This window comes from Nerophis ophidion, linkage group LG01 (assembly GCF_033978795.1).
Source record: "Nerophis ophidion isolate RoL-2023_Sa linkage group LG01, RoL_Noph_v1.0, whole genome shotgun sequence".
Taxonomy (NCBI): domain Eukaryota; kingdom Metazoa; phylum Chordata; class Actinopteri; order Syngnathiformes; family Syngnathidae; genus Nerophis; species Nerophis ophidion.
In genome coordinates, this window is record NC_084611.1 from 35,553,735 (window position 1) to 35,579,058 (window position 25,324).

The 25,324-nt window shown below is 40.9% G+C and overlaps 1 protein-coding gene across 6 annotated transcripts in view; it reads left to right on the forward strand.

Annotated features, from left to right (window-relative positions):
- ntrk2a (neurotrophic tyrosine kinase, receptor, type 2a) overlaps nt 1-19,459 on the forward strand; it is a 234,727-nt gene extending 215,268 nt beyond the window's left edge. For all 6 annotated transcript variants that reach the window (XM_061901553.1, XM_061901563.1, XM_061901580.1 and 3 more), the window contains one exon: nt 10,383-19,459. In XM_061901553.1, the coding sequence (XP_061757537.1) occupies nt 10,383-10,568 (186 nt within the window). In that variant the 3' untranslated portion in view covers nt 10,569-19,459. The remainder of the gene's footprint in view (nt 1-10,382) is intronic.
- Nucleotides 19,460-25,324: the final 5,865 nt, after the last annotated feature.

The window sequence follows — 25,324 nt, forward strand, 5'->3', positions numbered from 1 at the left end:
TTAAATTTTGCGCCAAAATATCCTACTGAAACGTCTCGGTATGATGACGCGTGTGCGTGACGTCACACATTGTAGAGGACATTTTGTTCCATCATCGTTCCCAGCTATAAGTCGTCTGTTTTCATCGCATAATTCCACAGTATTCTGGACATCTGTGTTGCTGAATCTTTTGCAATTTGTTCAATTAACAATGGAGACATCAAAGAAGAAAGCTGTAGGTGGGAAGCGGTGTATTGCGGCCGCCTTTAGCAACACAAACACAGCCGGTGTTTCATTGTTTGTATTACCGAAAAGTGACGGTGAAGATTTACTATGGAGCAGAGCGGTCAAGCGAACACGGTTGGATTGGACCACACACACAAAGTACAGTGTATTATGCAGCGATCATTTCGAAAGATCGTGTTTCGAAGAGGGTCCCTTGCGAAGGGCAGAGATGGGCATCGCCACCACCTGTCAACTGGTGCTGAAGAAAGGTGCGGGGCCGACCTTCAGGTTGTACAGGTACGACCATATAATCTCACTAAAACACTAGTAACACAATACGCAGATTAGGTATTTTCCAGGATTATCCTAGTAAATTTGTCTAATAACATCTGAATCGCTCCCACTGTAAAGTCTTTTTTTTCTTTTTCTTTTTTCTAGCCCTTCACTCTCACTTTCCTCATCCACGAATATTTCATCCTCGCTCAAATTAATGGTGTAATCGTCGCTTTCTCGGTCCAAATCGCTCTTGCTGCTGGTGGCCATGATTGTAAACAATGTGAGGATGTGAGGAGCTCCACAACCCGTGACGTCACGCGCACATTGTCTGCTACTTCCGGTACAGGCAAGGCTTTTTTTATCAGCACCAAGAAATGCAAACTTTATCGTCGATGTTCTCTACTAAATCCTTTCAGCAAAAATATGGCAATATCGCAAAATTATCAAGTATGACACATAGAATGGACCTGCTATCCCCGTTTCAATAAGAAAATATCATTTCAGTCGGCCTTTAAGCCGCAAAAAAAATAAAAGTCTTATGCAAGTGTTATAACGATGGCAACACATGATGTAAGTGGCTAATTAGCTGTATTAGCCTACTATCAAAATGACTATGTGTCGCAGGCTGGCGCAAATATTTGTTGACAGAAATGTTATAATGTAATATTTTTTTTACGCATTTTTACAACTTTGGAAAACATTAGTAAAACTTCTTAGAGGGTGAGATAACTCCTGGAAATGACAGTTTTAAAATGGCCGAATATATAGATGTGTGTGTCCAAGTTAAGAGAAACGTCAGGCTGTCTTCTTCTAATGGATTTATTACAATCTTTGCAAGCTGGGTAACGTTTGCTGTGGTCTGGAACAACATGGCGCACAAACAACTATCAGAAATGCAGCCAATATTACATACAGATAATGTGTCATGAAAGATGCATTCACACAGTATAACATGTTTGGTGGACTAAATGAGACAAAGGTGTGGCATAAAACATGTCTTTCTATGGCAGCATCGGAGAAATGTGTACATGTGAACAAACTATTAAGTCACAGCCCACACAATGGTGAGTTCATGGCCCACTGAAATTAGTAGGACAAAACAGCACTCACCAAATACTCTCCTCAGTGAAGCATGCACACAAACATATTAAACAGTGGGCTTTCTAACAATTAGGAATGTTTGTGTCGTGTCTGTCCTCCTACAGAAACCATATTACCACAAAAAACATATTTTTCACCCCATTTTTTTTCCATTTCTATTCATTTTTGTGGCTCTAGAGCCGTGGGTTGCTGACCCCCGATTTAGAACATGATATTCGTACTTTTGTACAGTTTTTTTTTTTGCGAAGGCTCACTTATGCTAATATTTCTGAAACATAATACGGTTTAAATATATTATTCGTGATTTTTTTTTACACGCAAAAATGCATGTATTTACTTTAAAAAAGTTTAATCTGAACATAATTATAGGTTTTTTTGTACATTTTTAGGGGGTAACACTCATTTGGGGTGGTATAGTTGGGTTGGTCGATTGGCCGTGTCAGCAACTTGAGGTTTCCAGGTTCGATCCCCGCTTCCGCCATCCTAGTCACTGCCGTTGTGCCTTTGGGCAAGACACTTTACCCACCTGCTCCCAGTGCCACACACAGTGGTTTAAATGTAAATTTGATATTGGGTTTCACTATGTAAAACGCTTTGAGTCACTAGAAAAAAGCGCTATAAGAATATAATTAATTTCATTTAATTTAGTAATTTTATTTTGTATTCCTATTTAAAATGTATTATTAGTTTGTACAGGCACACTTTTGCTGAAGTTGCTGAAAATGTGTCCAGTTTAAATGTAATACTAGTGCTTTCGTACAATTTTCTTCCATTTCCAGCTAAATAAAATTACTAATAGGCTTATTTATGCCAGTATTTCTAAAAAATATATAGTGCAGTTTATAGATAATATGAGTGATTTTGTGCAATTATCTGCTATTTTTTACTGATAGTTAGTAAAAAATGCTTGTATTTTGTACTTTTTTGGACAGAAAAAATCCAGTCCTAACATAATAATAGTGTTTTTTGTCAAATGTTTTTTGTCCAAAAAATAACCCATTTTTATTGTAATAAATTGTGCTGTTGTTCAATTTTCTTATATAATTCTAGGTAAAAGTTACCGTTAGTTTGTACAGGCACACTTTTGTTAATGTTGCTGCAAAATTGTCTAATTTAATATAATATTATTGATTTTGTACAATTTCCTCTTATTTTTACATGTATGTTACCAGTTTCCAGCATATGCAAAAATGCATGTGGGGAACACACATTCATTTTTTTAATTTTCTTTTATTTATCTTGGTAAAAAAATATTATTAGTTTGTACTAGAGTTTTTCCGATACCAATAATTTGGTACCGGTACCAAAATGTATATCGATACTTTTCGATACTTTTCAAAATAAAGGGAACAACAACAAAAATTCAATATTGGCTTTTTTTTTTTAACAGAAAAAAGATTAAATAATTTTATTTTAAATTATTTTGAATATTTTAATTATTTTAAAATATTTCAACTTTCAATCAATTAAAAATATTTTTCCCATTGAATTTAAAGAACAATCTTAGATGGTCAAAAATTAAAAGGCCATAAGCAAATTGGGCTTTTCCTGTTGCACACAAAGAACAATTTTAAATTTTCCATATTACATATATCCATCCATTTTCTACCGCTTATTCCCTTTTGGGGTCGCGGGGGGCCCTGGCGCCTATCTCAGCTACAATCGGGCGGAAGGCGGGGTACACCCTGGATAGTCTTCTCTAATTTAGGATTAGGTTAGAATAGAACGGAAAGTTTTATTGGCATTATATTAAATGCTTCATGATTTATGATTGTTTCCCCCTGGTCTGTGGTTTAAGACAAATACAATTATTAGTAGATACTAAAAACAAAACTATGGATACAAGTATACAGATAAGCCATGTTGCAGGTAAAACACAATTGATAAAGACAAAACACAAACTGTAAGAATTTCTTACAAAATTCAGTCATTTCACATGCATGAGTTGACACTAACTGGGTGGTTTTAACTCCGCTAATGTTTGACATCAAGCCAAGCAGCTGTGTGCGCGTCAACGTATATACAGGGGACACTTCTTCTGTTTGTTTGAGATGGTCATTAGACTGCAAAAAAGAGCTGACAAAATATAACATAAAAAGACTGAATCTTAGGAAAAAAATGCTAAAAAGTAGTGAAATTATCTGTCCATGCAGCTAGTTATTTTACTTGGTAAGAAGACATTTTCAATTAAAATTTGGATATCTCAAAATTACCAGGACTTTCAAGCAAGAAATAAGTATTTTATTTTGGGAAAAAAAGCATTATTCAACTGGCAATTCTTAAATTAAGCACCCTAAAGATTTTTACTGAATCCTTAAACATTTTCTATGTGGGAGAAAATTAAACATCTTTTTTGAATAGTTAGATATTCAAACAAGATATTCAATATAATTATTATTTATCATTAATTTAAAAAAATCTATTTTAACATTGTCAAACTAGAATAAAACAATATAATTATTCATGCTAAAATTAAGATTGTTAAGTAAAGTCAATGTCATAGGATAAGTAAATAGTAGAGATTTATCGGACTGTCGATATTATCGGCCAATAAATGCTTTAAATTGTAATATCGGAAATTATCGGTATCTGTTTCAAAAAGTAAAATGTATGACTTATTAAAACACCGCTGTACGGAGTGGTACACGGACGTAAGAAGAAGTACAGAGGGCCAACAAACCTTTAAGGCACTGCCTTTGCGTGCCTGCCCAGTCACATAATATCTACGGCTTTTCACACACACAAATGAATGCAAAGCATACTTGGTCAACAACCGTAGAGGTCACACTGAGGGTGGCCGTCTAAACAACTTTAACACTTTTACAAATATGCCCCATAATGTGATCCCACACCAAACAAGAATGACAAACATATTTCGGGAGAAGATCCGCACCGTAACACAACATAAACCCAACAGAACAAAAACCCAGAACCCTTTGCACCACTAACTCTTCTGGGACACTACAATATACACCCCCCTTCAATAATAAATATGGCAGTGCCATGTTGGCATTTTTTTCCATAACTTGAGTTGATTTATTTTGGAAAACCTTGTTACATTGTTTATTGCATCCAGCAGGACATCACAACAAAATTAGGCATAATAATGTGTTAATTCCACTACTGTATATATCGGTATCTGTTGATATAGAATTCGGTAATTAAGTGTTGGACAGTATCGGCAAAAAAGCTATTATCGACATCTCTAGTAAATAGCTCTTAAAACTAGGGAAATTTATAAAAATACAATTTAAACAATTGACTGGTGTTTAAATAATTTGCAGTACACTGCCACAAGTGGAAGGAAAGTGTATCACAACTGCTTACCGCTACAGCTTTTGTACATGTGTTCCTGTGTACTTACTACTTCTACCAGGTAGAATCGGGAGCCTGTCGATTAGGTTGATCAATGCAGCCACCTAGCTGCAGACTTGTGTACGGTTCTATGATGAATACTAGAGTGTAGACCAGGGGTCACCAACGGGGTGCCCGCGGGCACCAGGTTGCCCATGAGGACCAGATGAGTCGCCCGCTGGCCTGTTCTAAAAATAGCTCAAATAGCAGCACTTACCAGTGAGCTGCCTGTATTTTTAAAATTATATTTATTAGTGTGTGAATGTGAGTGTGAATGTTGTCTGTCTATCTGTGTTGGCCCTGCGATGAGGTGGCGACTTGTCCAGGGTGTAACCCGCCTTCCGCCCGAATGTAGCTGAGATAGGCGCCAGCGCCCCCCGCGACCCCAAAAGGGAATAAGCGGTAGAAAATGGATGAATGGATGGTATTTATTTACTAGCAAGCTGGTGTCACTTTGCTCAACATTTTTAATTCTAAGAGACAAAACTCAAATAGAATTTGAAAATCCAAGAAAATATTTGAAAGACTTGGTCTTCACTTGTTTAAATAAATTCATTTATTTTTTTACTTTGCTTCTAATAACTTTCAGAAAGACAATTTTAGACAAAAAAATACAACCTTAAAAATGATTTTAGGATTTTTAAACACATATACCTTTTTACCTTGTAAATTCCTTCCTCTTTTTTTCTGACAATTTAAATCAATGTTCAAATAATTTTTTTTTTTTTTTGTAAAGAATAATAAAAAAAATAATAATTTAATTCTTCATTTTAGCTTCTGTTTTTCCGATGAAAAATATTTGTGAAATATTTCCTCAAACTTATTATGATTAAAATTCAAAAAAAATATTCTGGCAAATCTACAACATCTGTAGAATCAAATTTAAATCTTATTTTAAAGTCTTTTAAATTTCTTTTAAGATTTTTGTTCCTGGAAAATCTAGAAGAAATAATGATTTGTCTTTGTTAGAAATATAGCTTGGTCCAATTTGTTATATATTCTAACAAAGTGCAGATTGGATTTCAACCTATTTAAAACATGTCATCAAAATTCTAAAAATTAATTTAAATCAGGAAAAATTACTAATGATGTTCCATAAATTATTTGTTTATTTTTTTCAAAAATATTCAAATTAGCTAGTTTTTCTCTTCTTTTTTTCGGTAGAATTTTTAATTTTAAAGAGTCGAAATTGTAGATAAACTATGTTTAAAAATTTTACATTAATTTTTGGGGTGTTTTCTCCTCATTTAAACCATTCAATTAAGTGTTTTTGTCATCATTTATTCTCGACAAAAAACCTTCCCTAAAAAGAAAAAAAAATGTACGACGGAATGACAAACAGAAATACAATTGATTTAAGTGTGTATCAAACTGGTAGCCCTTCGCATTAATCACTACCCAAGAATAGCTCTTGGTTTCAAAAAGGTTGGTGACCCCTGGTGTAGACACATAATGAACCCCCCCCCCCCCCCCCCCCCCAAACAAAACAAACGCTCTCTTTCTGCTAATGTTCCTGTAAAATAGCAAAGTTGTAACATAATAATAATAACAGTGCTTTAGTACTGCTAAATTCTTGTGACATGTTTAAATGCTTATTAAATTAATTCCAATATTATAACAAGATGAAGAGAAAGATTTCCTGTTTCAACGAGATGGGAAATAAATAAAATAAGAAATGGATTGTCTTTTGAATATTTAATGAGACTGACAAATACCCCATTTTCTTGAGCTTTGACCCATTTTCCGGGAAAAAAAAAATGTCATATTGAGCTCTTCAACTCTTCTGACCCTATCAGCTGTTTTTTTTTTTTAGCCTCTTGGACTCACTCCGGTTACATCCAAATGCAACCTTTAGCCTCGCTGGTCACATTTAAATCTATCCAATCTCTTCTAACTGCTCACCTTCTGGCCTGAGAAGCATCTGCACAGGATGTTGAGATCGTGTTCAGATATGCATCGCTTATCGGCACTGAGGCCAGGGGAAACAAAGACCGAGTTGATAAACTGATGACATTTGTCTGCGCTTTAATGAGAGGGATCCAGCGATAGAACTGGGGAAATTAAAAGAATAAATAATCGTTGTGACACAATGACAGTAGACCTTTTTTTGCCTCATGCACTTTCGCAAAGAAAGTTATCTTGAATGAATGGTCTTATAATGTTTTTGTTCAAATGTAACCTAACATTATTCTAATACTGGGAAATGCAATTTTACATTTTAGGGAAATTTCAATATGGATCTTTGGGTTTACATATGTAATTTCTTTATTTTTGCATGCATTACACCGCACTCAGAGACAAACTTTTTTTTTTAATACATATTTTTTTATTGACAGTTTTTACTGTATATGTATTATTTATAGAGATGTCAGATAATATCGGACTGCCCATATTATTGGCCGATAAATGCTTTGAAATGTAAATTATCGGTATCGGTATGACTTGAATGCAAAGCATACTTGGTCAACAGCCATACAGGTCACACTGAGGGTGGCCGTATAAACAACTTTAACACTGTTACAAATATGCGCCACACTCTGAACCCACACCAAACAAGAACGACAAACACATTTTGGGAGAAAATCCACACCGTAACACAACATAAACACAACAGAACAAATACCCAGAACCCCTTGCAGCACTAACTCTGTATAAACAACTTTAACACTGTTACAAATATGCACCACACTGTCAACCCACACCAAACAAGAATGACAAACACATTTCGGGAGAACATCTGCACCGTAAGACAACATAAACACAACAGAACAAATACCCAGAACCCCTTGCAGCACTAACTCTGTATGAACAACTTTAACACTGTTACAAATATGCGCCACACTGTGAACCCACACCAAACAAGAATGACAAACACATTTCGGGAGAACATCCGCACCGTAACACAACATAAACACAACAGGACTCAGAACCCCATGCAGCACTAACTCGCCCGGGACGCTACAATATACACCCCCGCTACCCCCTACCAGAACCCCGCCTCCCCAACCCCGCCCACCTCAACCTCCTCATGATCTGTCAGGAAGAGCATGTCCCAAATTCCAAGCTTCTGTTTTGAGGCATGTTAAAAAAAAAATAATGCACTTTGGACCTGTGTGTTGGACCTCGATTTTAGCGGTGTACCAAATGACGTAGCGTAGCTTCCAAAGCGTCTTTGAACATCCCCACCTCTGCCAGCCATGTCGGATCTGTGCGCCTGTCACTTCCGATCGCGTCAAGACTTAAGAAGGCGGGTGAATAATTCATTCGCCGAGGTTTTTTTGTTTTTGTTTTTTTTTCTACTATCTACTGGTCACACTTATTACACCCCGTACCAATCCAAATTGCTTCGAGCTTGGTAAGCACAAGGTGTAGCGGCTTTCACTGTGCAAATCGCTCCATCACCTTCCCCGTCGTCATCATCGCGGAGGGAGCAGTAGTTTTTTAGCGCTTTCTTAGCGAGTGTACTGACAGAACGAGATTAGAACGTTACGCTACTTTGTAGTAGAAATGGCAACAGCGGGGGATGAATGCCCCACAACAAAAGGATAGAGAAAATTACATTTTCCCCGATTTATGCAGATCCCAAATTAACATCAGCAGGTACTAATAGGTAAGAAAAGTTGGTTTTGCATAATAAGGCGAAACCAAAATCCTAATAGGTGCCATTTTGGGGTCCTAATACACACACCCGTATGTTGAAGCACAGTACGTCTGACTATGGTAGCCGTAATACCTTCCATCAAGTGGTGCGGTGTCGTAGTTTACCAAAGTCGTACTTGACAGCGTTGTGTGTAAATGTTCTATATTCTCAATGAAACATCAGAGTTTTAGTGTTGCTTGATTCCGGGTACTTACTAACATCATTTATTGAACAGGCATCAACTTGCAGTCCACATGTACCTTTTATGGGTGGCTACACCTTCCCCGTTGTCATCATTGCGGAGGGAGCAGTCGTTTTTTAGCGCTTTCATTGCGAGTCTACTGACAGAACTTGATTACAATGTTTCGCTACTTTGTAGTAGACATGGCAACAGCGGGGGGGTGAATGCCCCATAACAAGAAGATAGAAAAAAATACATTTTCTCCGATTTATGCAGATCCCAACTACACATCAGTAGGTACTAATAGGTAAGAAACTTTGGTTTTGCATAATGGAGTAAAACAAAAATTCCTAATAGGTGCCATTTCGGGTAATAATACCCGTATGTTGAGGCACAGTACGTCTAACTACGGTAGCCGTAATATGTTCCATCAAGCGGTGCAGCAACGTACTTTACCAAAGTCGTACTTAAACATCTTGACACCATTGTGTGTAAATGTTCTATATTCGCAAGGAAACAATACAGTTTTACTGTTACTTGATTACAGATACTTACTAGCATCATATATTGAACAGGCACCAACTTGCAGTCCACATGTACCTTTTATGGGTAGCTAAACTTTACCCGTCGTCATCATCGCGGGGGGAGTTGTAGTTTTTTTAGCGCTTTTATAGCGAGTCTACTGACAGAACTAGATTAGAACATTACGCTACTTTGTAGTAGAAATGGCAACAGCGGGGGATGAATGCCCCACAACAAGAGGATAGACAAAAATAAATGTTCCCCGATTTATGCAGATCCCAAATAAACATCAGCAGGTACTAATAGGTAAGAAAAGTTGCTTTTGCGTAATAGAGCGAAACAAAACTCCTAATAGGTACAATTTTGGGGTCCTTATACACACACTCGTATGCTGAAGCACAGTACGTCTGACTATGGTAGCCGTAATACGTTCCATCAAGCAGTGTGGCGTTGTAGTTTACCAAAATCCTACTTACACATTTTAACAGCGTCGTGTGTAAATGTTCTATATTCTCAATGAAACATCAGAGTTTTACCCTACTCAGTGCTCTAGTGGTTAGAGCCTCCGCCCTGAGATCGGTAGGTCGTAAGTTCAAACCCCGGCCGAGTCATACCAAAGACTATAAAAATGACACCCATTACCTCCCTGCTTGGCAGTCAGCATCAATGGTTGGAATGGGGGTTAAATCACCAAAAAGGATTCCCGGGCGCGGCCACAGCTTCTGCTCACTGCTCCCCTCACCTCCGAGGGGGTGAACAAGGGTGATAGGTCGAATGCAGAGGACACATGTCACCACACCTAGTGTGTGTGTGACAATCATTGGTATTTTAACTTTAACTTTTAGTGGTACTTGATTACGGGTACTTACTAGCATCATTTATTGAACAGGCTTCAACTTGCAGTCCACATGTACCTTTTATGAGTGGCTACCATCTATTGGTCACACTTTTTACATTACATACCAATCAAAATTGTTTCAAGGTTGGTAAGCACGAGGTGAAGCGGCTTTCACTGTGCAGATCGCTCCGTCACCTTCCCCGTCGTCATCATCGCAGAGGGGGCGGGCCCATTGACGTCACATGTTTGCTCTTCCCGCTCTGCAGGTGATAGAGTGCATCACCCAGGGCAGGGTGCTGCAGCGCCCCAGGACCTGCCCCAAAGAGGTGTACGACCTGATGCTGGGCTGCTGGCAGAGGGAGCCCCACATGAGACTCAACATCAAGGAAATCCACAGCCTGCTCCTCAACCTGGCTAAAGCCTCGCCCGTCTACCTGGACATACTGGGATGAACACAGAGGACGTGTGTATGTGTGTGTGTAAGGTGTGTGTGTGTGTGTGTGTGTGTGTAAGATGTCGCTGTACAAGAAACTTTTAAAGGCAATCGGCAAAAAAAAAAAAAAAAAAAAAAAAATCTCCCTTCCATTTTACCTCCTCATATTCTTCCCGAAGAGACTTACGAGGGGAAAAAGTTCCTTTCAACCAAGCCATGCCTGACTTCACGACCGAACTTCATGTTCTGTGACTCAACCCATGGAACCCAAAAAAAAAATTTCAACAACCAGAATTGGCGACACGAGCGTGCTCCTTGGAGCGACAAGCTTCTCCTTGTAAATAGGAATCTGTGGGACGGAGGAGGGCGGGGTGGGGGTTCTGACAGAATTTGGCTGGGTGTGGGTGTGGTGTCAAACCCCTAATGACAATGTGTCGACCATGAATTAACTTATCTCCCCACTTACACGTACTTGCCAACGCTCCCGATTTTCCCGGGAGACTCCCGAATTTCAGTGCCCCTCCCGGCAACCATTCTCCCGAATTTCACCCGGACAACAACATTGGGGGCACTGCCTTTAACGTCCTCTACAACCTGTCGTAACGTACGCTTTTCCTACATACAAAGAGCGTGCCACCCCGGTTACAAAATATCTAGAGCTTTTATGCACACACAAGTGAATGCAAGGCATACTTGGTCACCAGCCATACAGGTCACACTGAGGGTGGCCGTATAAACAACTTTAACACTGTTACAAATATGCGCCACACTGTGAACCCACACCAAACAAGAATGACAAACACATTTCGGGAGAACATCCACACCGTAACACAACATAAACATGACAGAACAAACACCCAGAACCCCTTGCAGCACTAACTCTTCTGGGACGGTACAATATACACCCGCGCCCACTTCAAACCCCCCAAACAAGAATGACAAACACATTTCGGGAGAACATCCGCACCGTAACACAACATAAACACAGCAGAGCAAATACCCAGAATCCCTTGCAGCACTAACTCTACAATATACACCCCTGCTACCACCAAACCCCGGCCCCATCTCCCAAATTCGGAGGTCTCAAGGTTGGCAAGTATGCACTTACATGCGTCTAAAATTTCCACTCCGAAAGAAACAAGGAATATCCTTGATGATTCGGGACTAGAATTGATTTCTTACTATTTATTCAAGATTCTAGTCCCACAAATGTGTATTCCAAGGATAATCTCATTACATAACAGGAAGATGAGAGGCCAGGACGGACAGGAAGGTCGGTCCATGTGCGTGGCGGCCGTTAGTTTTTCTTTTGGAATAGTTTACCATAAAAAATCCACTTTTCCCGTTTTTTTTTATTATCAAACCAAAAAACTGAGTAGGATCGGTCAGTGTTTGGAGGTATTCGTCGACTGTATGTCTGTGAGTGACCCATAACAACAACAAATGATACAGAACCTATAAAATGTGTCACTTTCCATGTCCCTGGACTAGGGTTGTATGGTATACCGGTATTAGTACAGTACCACGATACTAATGAATCATATTCGGTACCATACCGCCTTTGAAAAGTGCCGGTCCTGCCCCCCGTCCATGCCCGTTTTGTTGTCACAGGGTGTCATTGCTGGTTAGACGCGCAGACGAGCATGTTCGGCAGCGCACAATAACCGAGTACCTATAAGCAGACACAGTGTGTAGACAGAAAAACGAACGATAAAGGTGAAGTTATACCACTGAAACACCCTAAGGAAGAGGTGCTTTAAGACATGGCTAACTAGCTAGTAGCGAACGTCCATTCGTAGTCTGCAATGTTTTAGCTACTTCTAAATCACTAGTCCTCACCTCCATGGCGACAAATAAAGTATGTTTCTTACAAGTATCATCCCTGCAGGACGAGGAATAGCTAAACATGCTTCACTACACACCGTAGTTCACCGGGGCCAAAATGTAAACAAACGCCATTGGTGGATCTACACCCGTTATCCACTGTAATGATACCAGGTACAATAGTGTATCTCGTCAATGCTACTATGATCATGTTGATATTTTTTGGCATCACAACTTCTTTCGTTTTTTTAAAATTCACATTATGATTAGGCGGTATAGCTCGGTTGGCGGAGTGGCCATGCCAGCAACTTGAGGGTTCCAGGTTCGATCCCCGCTTCCGCCATCCTAGTCACTGCCGTTGTGTCCTTGGGCAAGACACTTTTCCCACCTGGTTTAAAGTGTGACTTAGATATTGGGTTTCACCATATAAAAAAGCTTTGAGTCAGTAGAAAAAAGCGCTATATAAATATAATTCACTTCACTCATAAACTCAGAAAAAATGTCCCTGTACACATGAGGACTTTGAATATGACCAATGTATGATCCTGCAACGACTTGGTATCGGATTGATACCCAAATTTGTGGTATCATCCAAAACTAATGTAAAGTATAAAACAACAGAAGAAGTGATTATTACATTTTAACAGAAGTGTAGATAGAACATGTTAAAAAAGAAAGTAAGCAGATATTAACAGTAAATTATGATTCATTTTCTACCACTTGTCCTTAATAATGTTGACAAAATAATATAATGGGAAATGACACAATATGTTACTGCATATGTCAGCAGATGAATTAGGAGCCTTTGTTTGCTTACTTACTAATAAAAGACAAGTTGTCTTATATGTTCACTATTTTATTTAAGGACAAACTTGCAATAAGAAACATATGTTTAATAAGCCCTAAGATCCTTTTGTTAAAATAAAACCAATAATGAAATTTTTAGTGGTCCCTTTTATTTTGAAAAGTACTGAAAAGTGTCGAAATAATTTTAGTACCGGTACCGGTACCAAAATATTGGTATCGACACAACCCTACCCTGGACATTAAAAAAATAGAAGGTAATTCTTGACCACGACAAATCGTTTAATCTTCTGTTGTTCCGGACCACTCACAAGCGAGGAGCCGGAAAACTCACTGCGCATGTGCAATCCAGAGAGGAGTTTCCCACTCCTTGTTTTAATTCCTATTCTCGATTTTCAAACTCATTAATAAATGTGGATAACGGATGAAGTTCTGTTTTTCTTTTTTTTTTTTTTTTTTAACTATCAAACCAAAAAAACAGGGAAAGTGGATTTTTTTCTGTTAAACCATTTTTCTGCACAGACGAAGATGAACCTGAGACTCAGAGCTCACCTTTTTATTCCAGCTGACCGATTCTTCACATATTAGCGTGTGAAAATAGTCCATCGGGCAGCTGAAACACTCTAAAGGGAAAATAATCGCGCTAACTTTTACGTCCTATAGGGAACCCGGCTCCTTGTTACTGAGCAGCAGTCTGTGCTCTTGCTATGTACAATAACCAGTGTTGCAGATGGTAAATGATGTTTTTGGAGGAAATTTATCGGACCTTGCTCAGGACCATCTGCCACAGCAAAACATCACCAGAGACTGTTTATAATATAGCTTTTTAATGCAGCTTGACCTTTATATCAAATAACAGCGTTGGAAAAAGTAAACCGCAACTGGCAAAACAGCGCCCCATATTGGCTGCGAAGAGACACGTTAGAAAGTGGAAGTATAAAATCCATCCATCCATCTTCTTCCGCTTATCCGAGGTCGGGTCGCGGGGGCAGCAGCCTAAGCAGGGAAACCCAGACTTCCCTCTCCCCAGCTACTTCGTCCAGCTCCTCCCGGGGGATCCTTAGGCGGTCCCAGGCCAGCCGGGAGACATAGTCTTCCCAACGTCTCCTGGGTCTTCTCTGTGGCCTCCTACCGGTCGGACGTGCCCTAAACACCTCCCTAGGGAGGCTTCAGGTGGCATCTTGACCACCTCATCTGGCTCTTCCCGATGTGGAGGATCAGCGGCTTTACTTTGAGCTCTTTCTGAATGGCAGAGCTTCTCACCCTATCTCTAAGGGAGAGACCCACTAGTTCATTTCAGCCGCTTTTACCTGTGATCTTGTCCTTTCGGTCATAATCCAAAGCTCATGACCATAGGTGAGAATAAGAACGTAGATCGACCGGTAAATTGAGTGCTTTGCCTTTTGGCTCAGCTCCTTCTTCACCACAACGGATCGGTACAGCGTCCGCTTTACTGAAGACGCCACACCGATCCGCCTGTCGACCTCACAATCCACTCTTCCCTCACTTGTGAACAAGACTCCGAGGTTTTTTTGATTGATTGATTGATTGATACTTTTATTAGTAGATTGCACAGTACAGTACATATTCCGTACAATTGACCACTAAATGGTAACACCCGAATAAGTTTTTCAACTTGTTTAAGTCGGGGTCCACGTTAATCAATTCATGGTACTTGAACTCCTCCACTTGGGGCAGGAACTCCTCTCCAACCATGGACTCTGACTTGGAAATGATCGTACAAATACGATAATTATCGTACGGCTGGCAACGCAGACGGAAACAATGTGTTTTCACAAACTTCGGTAGCACGGTGGACAGGGGTTAGTGCATGTGCTTCACAATACAAAGGTCCTGAGTAGTCCTGAGTTCAATCCCGGGCTCGGGATCTTTCTGTGTGTAGTTTGCATGTTCTCTCCGTGACTGCATGGGTTCCTCCCACCTCCAAAGACATGCACCTTGGGATAGGTTGATTGGTAACACAAAATGGGCCCTAAGTGTGTGAATGTTGTCTGTTTATCTGTATTGGCCCTGCGATGAGGTGGCGACTTGTCCGGGGTGTACACCGCCTTCCGCCCGAATGCAGCTGAGATAGGCTCCAGCAACCCCCCGCCACCCCAAACAGGAAAAGCGATAGAAAATGGATGGATGGATGCTTTGCACAACCGATTTTGCTCTTTACCCGTTGCGACCTTTATGGTAAACTATTTAGGCATCGAACTTGAATAGATTCCCACCCTCTCTTTTATTCCCATCTCTTGAAGAAGTATCAACGAAAGCATTTATCTAAAAGTCCTACACTAAAATTGTATTTACAAAAAAAATATCTTAAATATGAAGAAGAAGAGGAACCTGAGATACTCTCCAGGATCCTTGAAATTGTAGCATGAAAAGAAATGTAGTTACATGAAGTCAGGCAGCTAAAAAACCCTTTGGCAATAATCAAGTTAAGGGCATGTAAACGTGTTGAATAAATCGCTAACTTTTCTATCCATAATAACAAGTGCTACTGTTTTTTACTTCAAATTCTGCTGTTTACCTTCTATTCGGATCTTTTCGGCAGCCCGTTGAAGCAGCAAACTAATCGCTCGTAAATCAACTACACTGCACTTTCCTCTATTTCCACATTATGGACATTTGACTACATTTTCCTCAGGACAATCTCACAATGTAAAGTAAAAAAATCCTACTTTAAAATGCTCCACAAACCACATTTACTCCTACTTTTTCCAGTGGAACCTCGTTTTACTAACTAACGGTATATATTTCAGACCATAGGGCGCACCGGACTGTAAGGCGCAATGCCGATGAGGTCTTTTTTCATACAAAAGGCTAACCGGATTATAAGGTGCATTAAAGTGGTCACCTTATTATTTTTTTTTTTCTACATTTAAAACACTTCCTTGTGGTCCACATAGGGATAGGATAGGATCGGTCTTTATTCCCATTGCACAAGTACAACGAAACCCTGTTTTCAGCACAAATAGTGTACAGGGTTACAGAACAGGAACGCTGATGGGTCGCCACAAGGTGCCCCGTAAAAGGTGGGAAAAAGGTAAAACGCTGGGGAAGAAGATGAGTAAAAAAAAACAATCTAGACTGGGCTCCTAAGGGGGCCCAGTCTGGAGTGGGAAAAAACCTTGGGAGTTGGGGCCCTGGAGGTCAACTGCTGCTATGAAGCGCTGCCATCACCTCGAAGAGGAATCAAGCGGTGGTGAAGGCGTGAGGTGGGGAAGGGAGGTTGTGTGTGTAAATGCCCATCGTCTTGGATGTGTTGATGTAGTGTCTATAGGCCTGGGCATTCATGCAAGCAAAATTTCAACTCCAGGTGTCGTTGAGGAGGGAGGGAGGTTAAAAAAAAGTAGACAAGACAAAACAAAGAGAGCAAGCAGGGAGAAGAAGGGAGCGGAAAAAAATGCGACCGACCTCACCAGAGGCAAGACAGAAAGACATGTTATGGTGGTTCTTTGGTCAAAATGTTGCATAGATTATGTTGTACAGACCATCTTCAAGCCGCTTTCTGACCGTCTTTTCAGGATGTGTCTTATTTACGTGGCTCACCTTCGACAGCGTCCTCTCTCAGTCATCTTTGTTCTGTCAGTAGTGACAGGATGAATGCCCCACAACAAGAGGATAGAGAAAAAGGAGTTTATTGACGGACGCACGCAAACGATACCGGATTTATGCAGATCCCAAATAAACATCAGCAGGCAGCAATAGGTAAGAAAAGTTGGTTTGGCGTAATAGGGCGAAACAAAACGCCAGATAACACACTTCCTAATAGGTACCATTTTGGGGTCCTTATACACACACCATAATAATACCCGTATGTTGAAGCACAGTACGTCTGACTATGGTAGCCGTAATGCGCTGTGTTCCATCAAGCGGTTTACCGAAGTCGTACTTAAACAGTTTGACAGTGTCGTGTGAAATGTTCTATATCGTCAATGAAACATCAGAGATTCAGTGTTGCTTGATTACAGGTACTTACTAGCACTATTTATTGAACAGACATCAACTTGCAGTCCGCATTTACCTCTTATTGGTGGCTACCATCAACTGGTCACACTTTTTACACTGCGTACCAAATATATTTGCTTCGAGCTTGGTAAGCACAAACAGAATTATTCCGCACCGGGGTTACCGGCGAATTGTTGACTTTTGAGAAAAATTTAATTTTAAAAAGTCCGCCTTCCAGTCCAAAAAATACTGTAATTGGTTATTGAGCAGGGTTTGTTTATTGAGGAGCATTTAACATGAAGACTAGGTTCCACTCTTGAGCATATCCATATTTTAGTAAAGGTTTGTACACTTTGAACACAATATAAAGCTCTATGCATACAGTATTCTATATCAAACAAACATAGCAAGAGTTTAGATCAACATAGGCAAGACAATTTATTACCCGCCGAAACAAACACACACACACACACACTGTCGCTAGCCCTGTGGTGCACTGACGGGTTGAAATCACAAAACTCCTAATTTTTAACAGACAGGTCGCTCTAATGCTTAGGAATAAAAAATTAAATCCACTTTTCCTTGGTGGTTAATCTGTTTGGCATGCAGCGGAAAGGAGGTTGAGGTTGAGGCAGTGTCGACAACGCTGTGGATACTTCCTGGATGTTTCAAACCACATTATTGCTTGGACTTATACTGAGCTAGAAAAACTTTTTTTTTAAAGCACAAACAGTAGCTAACAGCGACACAATGTTCGATCAGACCGCCCTACAATGGATGTGCTGCCGGACACAAAATGGTGGATGAAATGTTTGTACGCTGACACAAGATTTGTTCAGCAAAGCATATTTCTAGTCAATCCGTGGTTTGTAAATCGAAATGTCTGTTTAATGAGGGGTTTGTAAATCAAGGTTCCACTGTATTTTAATCTTGGCAGCCCGTTTAGGCAACTTGACTGGACTACACTTTTCTCTATTTCTATTTTGTCAAGAAATAGGCATTTGACACCTCAATCAAAGAGGTGTTTCTCCTAAATATATTTTCAATGGGATAAGAGCAAATCTCGGAATATTCTGGACGCCGGTTTCCATGCCAGTGTTATGATGCGCAGAATAATGATGCTCGAAGAAGTTGTAGCTCAACGTCCCGTAAAAGTGTTGTTGCAACTGACTCGACGGTGCCTCTGCTGTTTGCAGCAAAGCGTTGCGCTCTATTTTCCCTTAGTGGGTTTCACAACATTGGGCGGGCCTTTTTCCACCAAAGGTTCAGAAACAAAAAAAGTTTGTGGAACCACTGGTTCCTGTAAAAGTGTGAGGTTTGTGTTTCCATCGCATTTCACAGTTCAGGATCAATCAATCAAGTAATGTTTATTTATATAACCCTAAATGACAAGTATCTCAAAGGGCTGCACAAACCACAACGACATCCCCGGTTCATATCCCACACAAGGGCAAGGAAAATCTCACAACCCAGTGGGATGTCAATGTGAATGACTATGAGAAACCTTGGAGAGGACCGCAGATGAGGGTGATCCTCGCAACCCCTCTAGGGGAGACCGGATACAATGGACGTCGAGTGGGTCTAGCATAATATTGTGAAAGTCCAGTCCATAGTGGATCTAACATAATAGTGAGAGTCCAGTCCATAGTGGGGCCAGCAGGAGACCATCCCGAGCGGAGACGGGTCAGCAGCGTAGAGATGTCCCCAACCGATGCACACGCGAGCGGTCCACTCCTGGTCCGGACTCTGGACAGCTAGCAGTTCATCCATGGCCCCTCTCTCCCTCCCCCTCTCCACAAGGGAGAGGGGGGCAGAGCAGAAAAGAAATGAAACGGCAGATCAACTGGTCTAAAAAGGGGGTAGTTCATACAAATCAGGCTGATGATGTATGGAGGAGTGGTTTCGTATATTCCTGCACAATTACCATGTAAATAAACACACATTATTAGGTTATTTTTTTCCATAAAGTAAGTAAATAAAATACAAAGCAATAATATACAAAACAATATGATTTAGAAAATAAAGCGTACCGAATTGTTCATAAAAAGTTGGGCTTTTGGTCCGCAATGTCCAACAGTCAGAAAGTCGTCCTTTTGATAAATTATGTATTCATGAGTGTCAGGCGGTGGCCCATTTCAGCTGTAAAAAACAATATATAAATAATAAATCTCAGTGTTTATCTCACGCTGACAACACAAACAAATTAGCTTGCTAGCATTAGCATTCTGTTCATTCTGGTCAGAGGCTAATATCCACACAAATGGAGTGTCACTGACTACTTTTACAACATATAACAAAATAAATAGTTCATATTTGATTTTATTTACCTTTGTTCCACCCTTTATTCCTGTCTTTTTTTTCACATTTGTCCAATAAAGTCAGATTAGTGAGCTGCTGAGGTCCTTGCTTTGAGTCCGGTTTCATACTCCTCCGTAAATACGTTTAAAAGAATCCGTCCACTTCTCGTCGCTTCGCGTATTGAAATCATATACACTAAATTGCCAGAAATATTTGGCCACCCATCCAAATGATGAGAATCAGGTGTCCTAATCAGTTGGCCTGGCCACAGGTGTATAAAACCAAGCACTTAGGCATGGAGACTGTTTCTACAAACATTTGTGAAAGAATGGGCCGCTCTCAGTGATTTCCAGAGTGGAACTGTCATAGGATGCCACCTGTGCAACAAATCCAGTCGGGAAATTTCCTCGCTCCTTAATGTTCCAAAGTCAACTGTCGACTTTATTATAAGAAATTGGAAGAGTTTGGGAACAACAGCAACTCAGCCACCAAGTGGTAGGCCACGTAAAATAACAGAGAGGGGTCAACGGATGCTGTAGCACATAGTGCAAAGACTTTCTGCACAGTCAGTTGCTACAGAGCTCCAAACTTAATGTGACCTTCCAATTAGCCCACGTACAGTACGCAGAGAGCTTCATGGAATGGGTTTCCATGGCCGTTCAACTGCATCTAAGCCATACACCACCAAGTCCAATGCAAAGCGTCGGATGCAGTGTTGTAAAACATGTCGCCACTGGACTTTAGAGCAGTGGGGTGATGAATCACGCTTCCATCTGGCAATTTGATGGACCAGTCTGGCTTAAAGGTACATTTCGGACTGCATTGTAAAATTTGTTGGAGTAGGAATTATGGTGTGGGGTTGTTTTTCAGGAGTTGGGCTGGGCCCCTTAGTTGAATAAGCCGTCTAAGTTTTAGGAACGCCCCAACTGGGTTCAACCAATCAGCATTTGACCTCACAGCCCGCCCTATAAAAGGTTCCGGGTACTGTCAGGTTCAAACACTGATGACATCTATCAAACAAGACAAGAAGCTAGGACATAAACAGAGACAGAATTAAATTTTGCTCAATTGAGGAGATACGTGTCGACCTGTAACCTCCCACAGTGTCACCCACACTCTGCCAAAAGATTGCACGCCTCCTTCTTTTACTTGGACCTTCCCTGCCCACATGGCCATAGCTGTTTCTAAAGGACAAAGGTCGTAAACAGTTCACAAAAAAAGGTCGCAAACAGTTCACAGAAAAGGTCAGTTCAAAAAAGAGGTCCGTAAAACAGTTCCAAAAAGACATTCGTAAAACAGTTCAAAAAAAGGTTTGTGAAACAGTTCAAAAACAGGTCCGTAAAAATGTTCAAAAATAGGTTTGTAAAACAGTTAAAAAAAGAGGTCCTTAAAACAGTTCAAAAAGAGTTCCGTAAAACAGTTCAAAAAGGAGGTTCAAAAAGCGGTTGTCTGGAACTTGGGCAGATCCTGCCTTCCCTCCGCTTTGCTTCATGTTGCTTTCCCCCTTACACAGTGGAGTTTTACGAGCCTTCTTCTTGGTAGGTTCAAAGACAGCTTTAGGTCTTCTCGCTGGGAACTCATTTCAACACAAGGTTTTTGTGATAACTTAGAAACAATTATTCTAACAGGAACCTTCCAGAACCAAGGTCCGCGAACCAGATCCAGGGGAAACCGACAATAGTTCAATTGATTTGGCTGCTCTAAGGTCTTCGTTGAAAGACCTTCAAACTTGCCTGCTCGCGCACAGACCTGGTCAAACTACTAAATGATGTCCGAAACACAAAATGATATCCTTCAGCTCCTGCTTAAAAACAGCCGACATGGACTTGCAGCGGTCGTCTCAAGTCTTTGAGACGAACGCCTCAAGTCTTGTGTGTCAAGGACACACAAAGTAGTAACACCGAGAAGGAGTCCCAGGTGCGCCAGAACTACCACCGCGAATGTGAGGCCCCCATTAACCGAATGGTCAACATGGAGCTGTTCGCTTCCTACACTTACACTTCCACGGCATTTTACTTCTCCCGAGATGACGTGGCCCTTCCAGACTTTGCTCATTTCTTTAAAGAAATGAGCAAAAGGTGTCCCAGCTAGCAAAAGTCCCACCAGGCAGGCAGGAACTCCAAAGAGTTCCTGAAGAACTACAAACCCCGTTTCCATATGAGTTGGGAAATTGTGTTAAATGTAAAAATTAACGGGATACAATGTTTTGCAAATCCGGGTGGTTCTTTTTCTCTTTGGACACGATGTCAACAGTTTCCGGAAACAATTTAAAATGTGGACTCGCCATTCCACAGAACACTTTTCCACTTTGCATCAGTCCAATTTAGATGATCTCGGGCCCAGAGAAGCCGGCGGCGTTTCTGGATGTTGTTGATAAATTGCTTTCGCTTTGCATAGTAGAGCTTTAACTTGCATTTACAGATGTATCGACGAACTGTATTTAGTGACAGTGGTTTTCTGAAGTATTCCTGAGCCCATGTGGTAATATCCTCAAGAGATTGATGTCGGTTTTGATACAGCGCCGTCTGAGGAAACGAAGGTCACGGTCATTCAATGTTGGTTTCCGGCCATGCCGCTTACGTGGAGTGGTTTCTCAAGATTCTCTGAACCTTTTGATGATGTTACAGACCGCAGATGTCGAAATCCCTAAATTTCTTGCAATTGCACTTTGAGAAACGTTCTTAAAATGTTTGACTATTTGCTCACGCAGTTGTGGACAAAGGGGTGTACCTCGCCCCATCCTTTCTTGTGAAAGACTGAACATTTTTTGGGAAGCTGTTTTTATAACCAATCATGGCACCCACTTGCTCCCAATTAGCCTGCACACATGTGGGATGTTCCAAATAAGTGTTTGATGAGCAGTCCTCAACTTTATCAGTATTTATTGCCATATTTCCCAACTTCTTAGTCACGTTTTGCTGACATCAAATAAAGTAAATGATTATTTGCAAAAAAAAAATGTTTATCAGTTTTGACATCAAATATGTTGTCTTTGTAGCATATTCAACTGAATATGGGTTGAAAATGATTTGCAAATCATTGTTTTCCGTTTATATTTACATCTAACACAATTTCCCAACTCATATGGAAACCTGGTTTGTACATCTACCCGGGTAGCAGTTTTTTAAGTGGAAACACAGGGGGGACTTGTGTGAATCGAGAGTTGGAAAGTTCCTGCGGTGGAAAAAGGCCTTTTGACTGCAAACGTCAATGTAAACAAACAAATTCTGATCTATTAAAGTCCAGCACAGCACTGGCTATGCACACGGCGTTGCACCGTCCACCTTTTCAACACTGCCTAACATGATGACGACGCATGGTTTAGGGGTCTTTGAGTTAAAAAAAAAAAAGGGGGCTTGACTGGTGCAAGCAGGGGGAAGGTGCGGTTCTTCTGGTCAACCCTGATTAAATCATCAAGCCTCTTAGCGCTGCTTGAGAATTATGCATGTGTGGGTTTTTGGTGGGGTGGTGGTAAGTGGGGGGGTAGGCACTTACACAAACCGTTTACCATCTTCTCCCATCCCTCGCCGTCCTGCCATCTTTGCTGAAAGACCCGGCGGTCCGAGAGGGAAATTGAATTGTGCATGTTTTATAATTTGAGCGCTTCAACGCTTGAGTCTAAGCACCCCCTCCCTCCCCCCTCAGTCCTCTGTAATGGTGTAATGTATATTTCATTACGGCCTAATGGGCTCCATTAGCACAGTCTCCTCACAGACATTCAAGACTTATTGTTTTATGGCAGACACACACACACAAAAAAAAAACCCGAAAGGGTGGAGGGATGAAGAATAAATGCACATTTGGAAGAGAGGGGGATGATGCTGGGGGGGTCATGAAGAGGGGTGTCATTGCGGGATGGTGGATGTCCTCCGGGAGTGAGCGGGAGTGAGCATCCATCATTCCGGCAGCTCGCAGATGCTCCACAAGCCACAACATCGCTGTAGTGACCCCCCCCCATCTCCATTCTCTCAGACACCGTCACCTGCACGCGTCTCACAGCCACACATTGTATATACAACATGCATGAAAGGGTTTTTTATTCTTTTATTGTGAAGGGCAAAACAATCGTAGTCCAGTTTACGTGTCCAGAATTTTCATGTAATAATAATAATAATAATGACAATAATATGATGTGAAAATTAAGGCCGCATTTAATGACGGCGGCACTTGATGGTATTGATGTTTGTGAATTATTTTCCTCTGCGTTTTTTTTTTTTGTAGCCGTTTTGTACGTTACTTTCTACAAGAGTCTTTTTGCAGGGATGAAAGGGATGGTTTTGACATGTGTTTGAAGCGTGTAGCCCCTCTCAGCGTGTTTACCTGCTGTATGCACAACATTGCCTCGTTAGCTTGCCAGGCTACGCAAAAACTACACAACTCATTTTTGGTGAAACTTGTCCAAATGAAGGAATTCTAGAGGAATTTGTGATTGAGTCACCATTGAAATGTTCCCTCCACTCCAGAATGCAAATCCGTCTATTGCTTACGTCATCCTACATAAACCAGAAAGTAGTCTGCTAACCAACTCCCCCACCCCCAAACTGTGAATCAACAATAGTATGGCCCCATCATTCGGAACCAGGAAGTAGTCAGCTAACCAACAAAAGGAACAGCCGGCCCTCCGCCCAAACCATCCCTGTAAATCAACAATAGTTTGGTCCCGTCATTCGAAACCAGGAAGTAGTCAAGTAACCAGCAAAATATACACTCAACCCAAGCCCAAACCCCACACCTGTAAATCAACAATAGTATGGTTCCGTCATCCGGAACCAGAATGTCAACTAACCAACGAAAGATACTGTCAACCCACCCCTACACCCTTCCCCTGTAAATCCATAATAGTATGGTCCCTCATCCGGAACCAGGAAGTAGTCAACTAACCAACAAAAGCAACAGCCAGCCCACCTCCCACACCATCCCTATAAATCAACAATAGTTTGGTCCCATCATTCGGAACCAGAAAGTAGTCTAACCAAGAAAAGGAACCACACACACACAAAATCAACAATAGTATGGTTCTGTCATCTGGAACCCGGAAGTAGTCAACTAACCAACAAAATGAACTGCCGCCCCTCTCCCCACACCATCCCCGTGAATCAACAATAGTTTGGTCTTGTCATCCGTAACCAGAAAGTAGTCAACTAAACAACAAAATATACTGTCAACCCACTCCCACCACCCTCACCTGTAAATCAACAATAGTATGGTCCCGTCATCTGGAACCAGGAAGTAGTCAACTAACCAACATATAAAACCCCCCACGCCTGTAAATCAACAATTGTATGGTCCCGTCATAAGGAACCAGGAAGTAGTCAACTAACTAACAAAAGAAACCTATCCCCCCAGTGAATCAACAACCTGAATAGTATGGTCTTGTCATCCGGAACCAGGAAGTAGTCAACTAACCAGCAAAAGCAACAGCCAGCCCTCCCCACACACCATCTCTATAAATCAACAATAGCTTGGTCCCGTCATTCGAAACCAGAAAGTATTCTAACTAAGAAAAGGAACTACACACACAATCTGTAAATCAAAAATAGTATAGTTCTGTCATCCGGAACCAGGAAAGAGTCAACTAACCAAAAAAAATATAATGTCAACCCACGCCCACCCCCCACAACTGTAAATCAACAATAGTATGGTTCTGTCATCCGGAACCAGGAAGTATTCAACTAACCAACAAAATATACCATCAACCCACGCCTACCCCCACACCTGTAAATCAACAATAGTATGGTCCCGTCATAAGGAACTAGGAAGTAGTCAACTAACTAACAAAAGGAACTGCTGCCCCTTCCCATCCCACTATCCCCGCAAATCAGCAATAATTTGGTCCTGTCATTCGAAACCAGGAAGTAGTCTAACTAAGAAAAGGAACCACACACAATC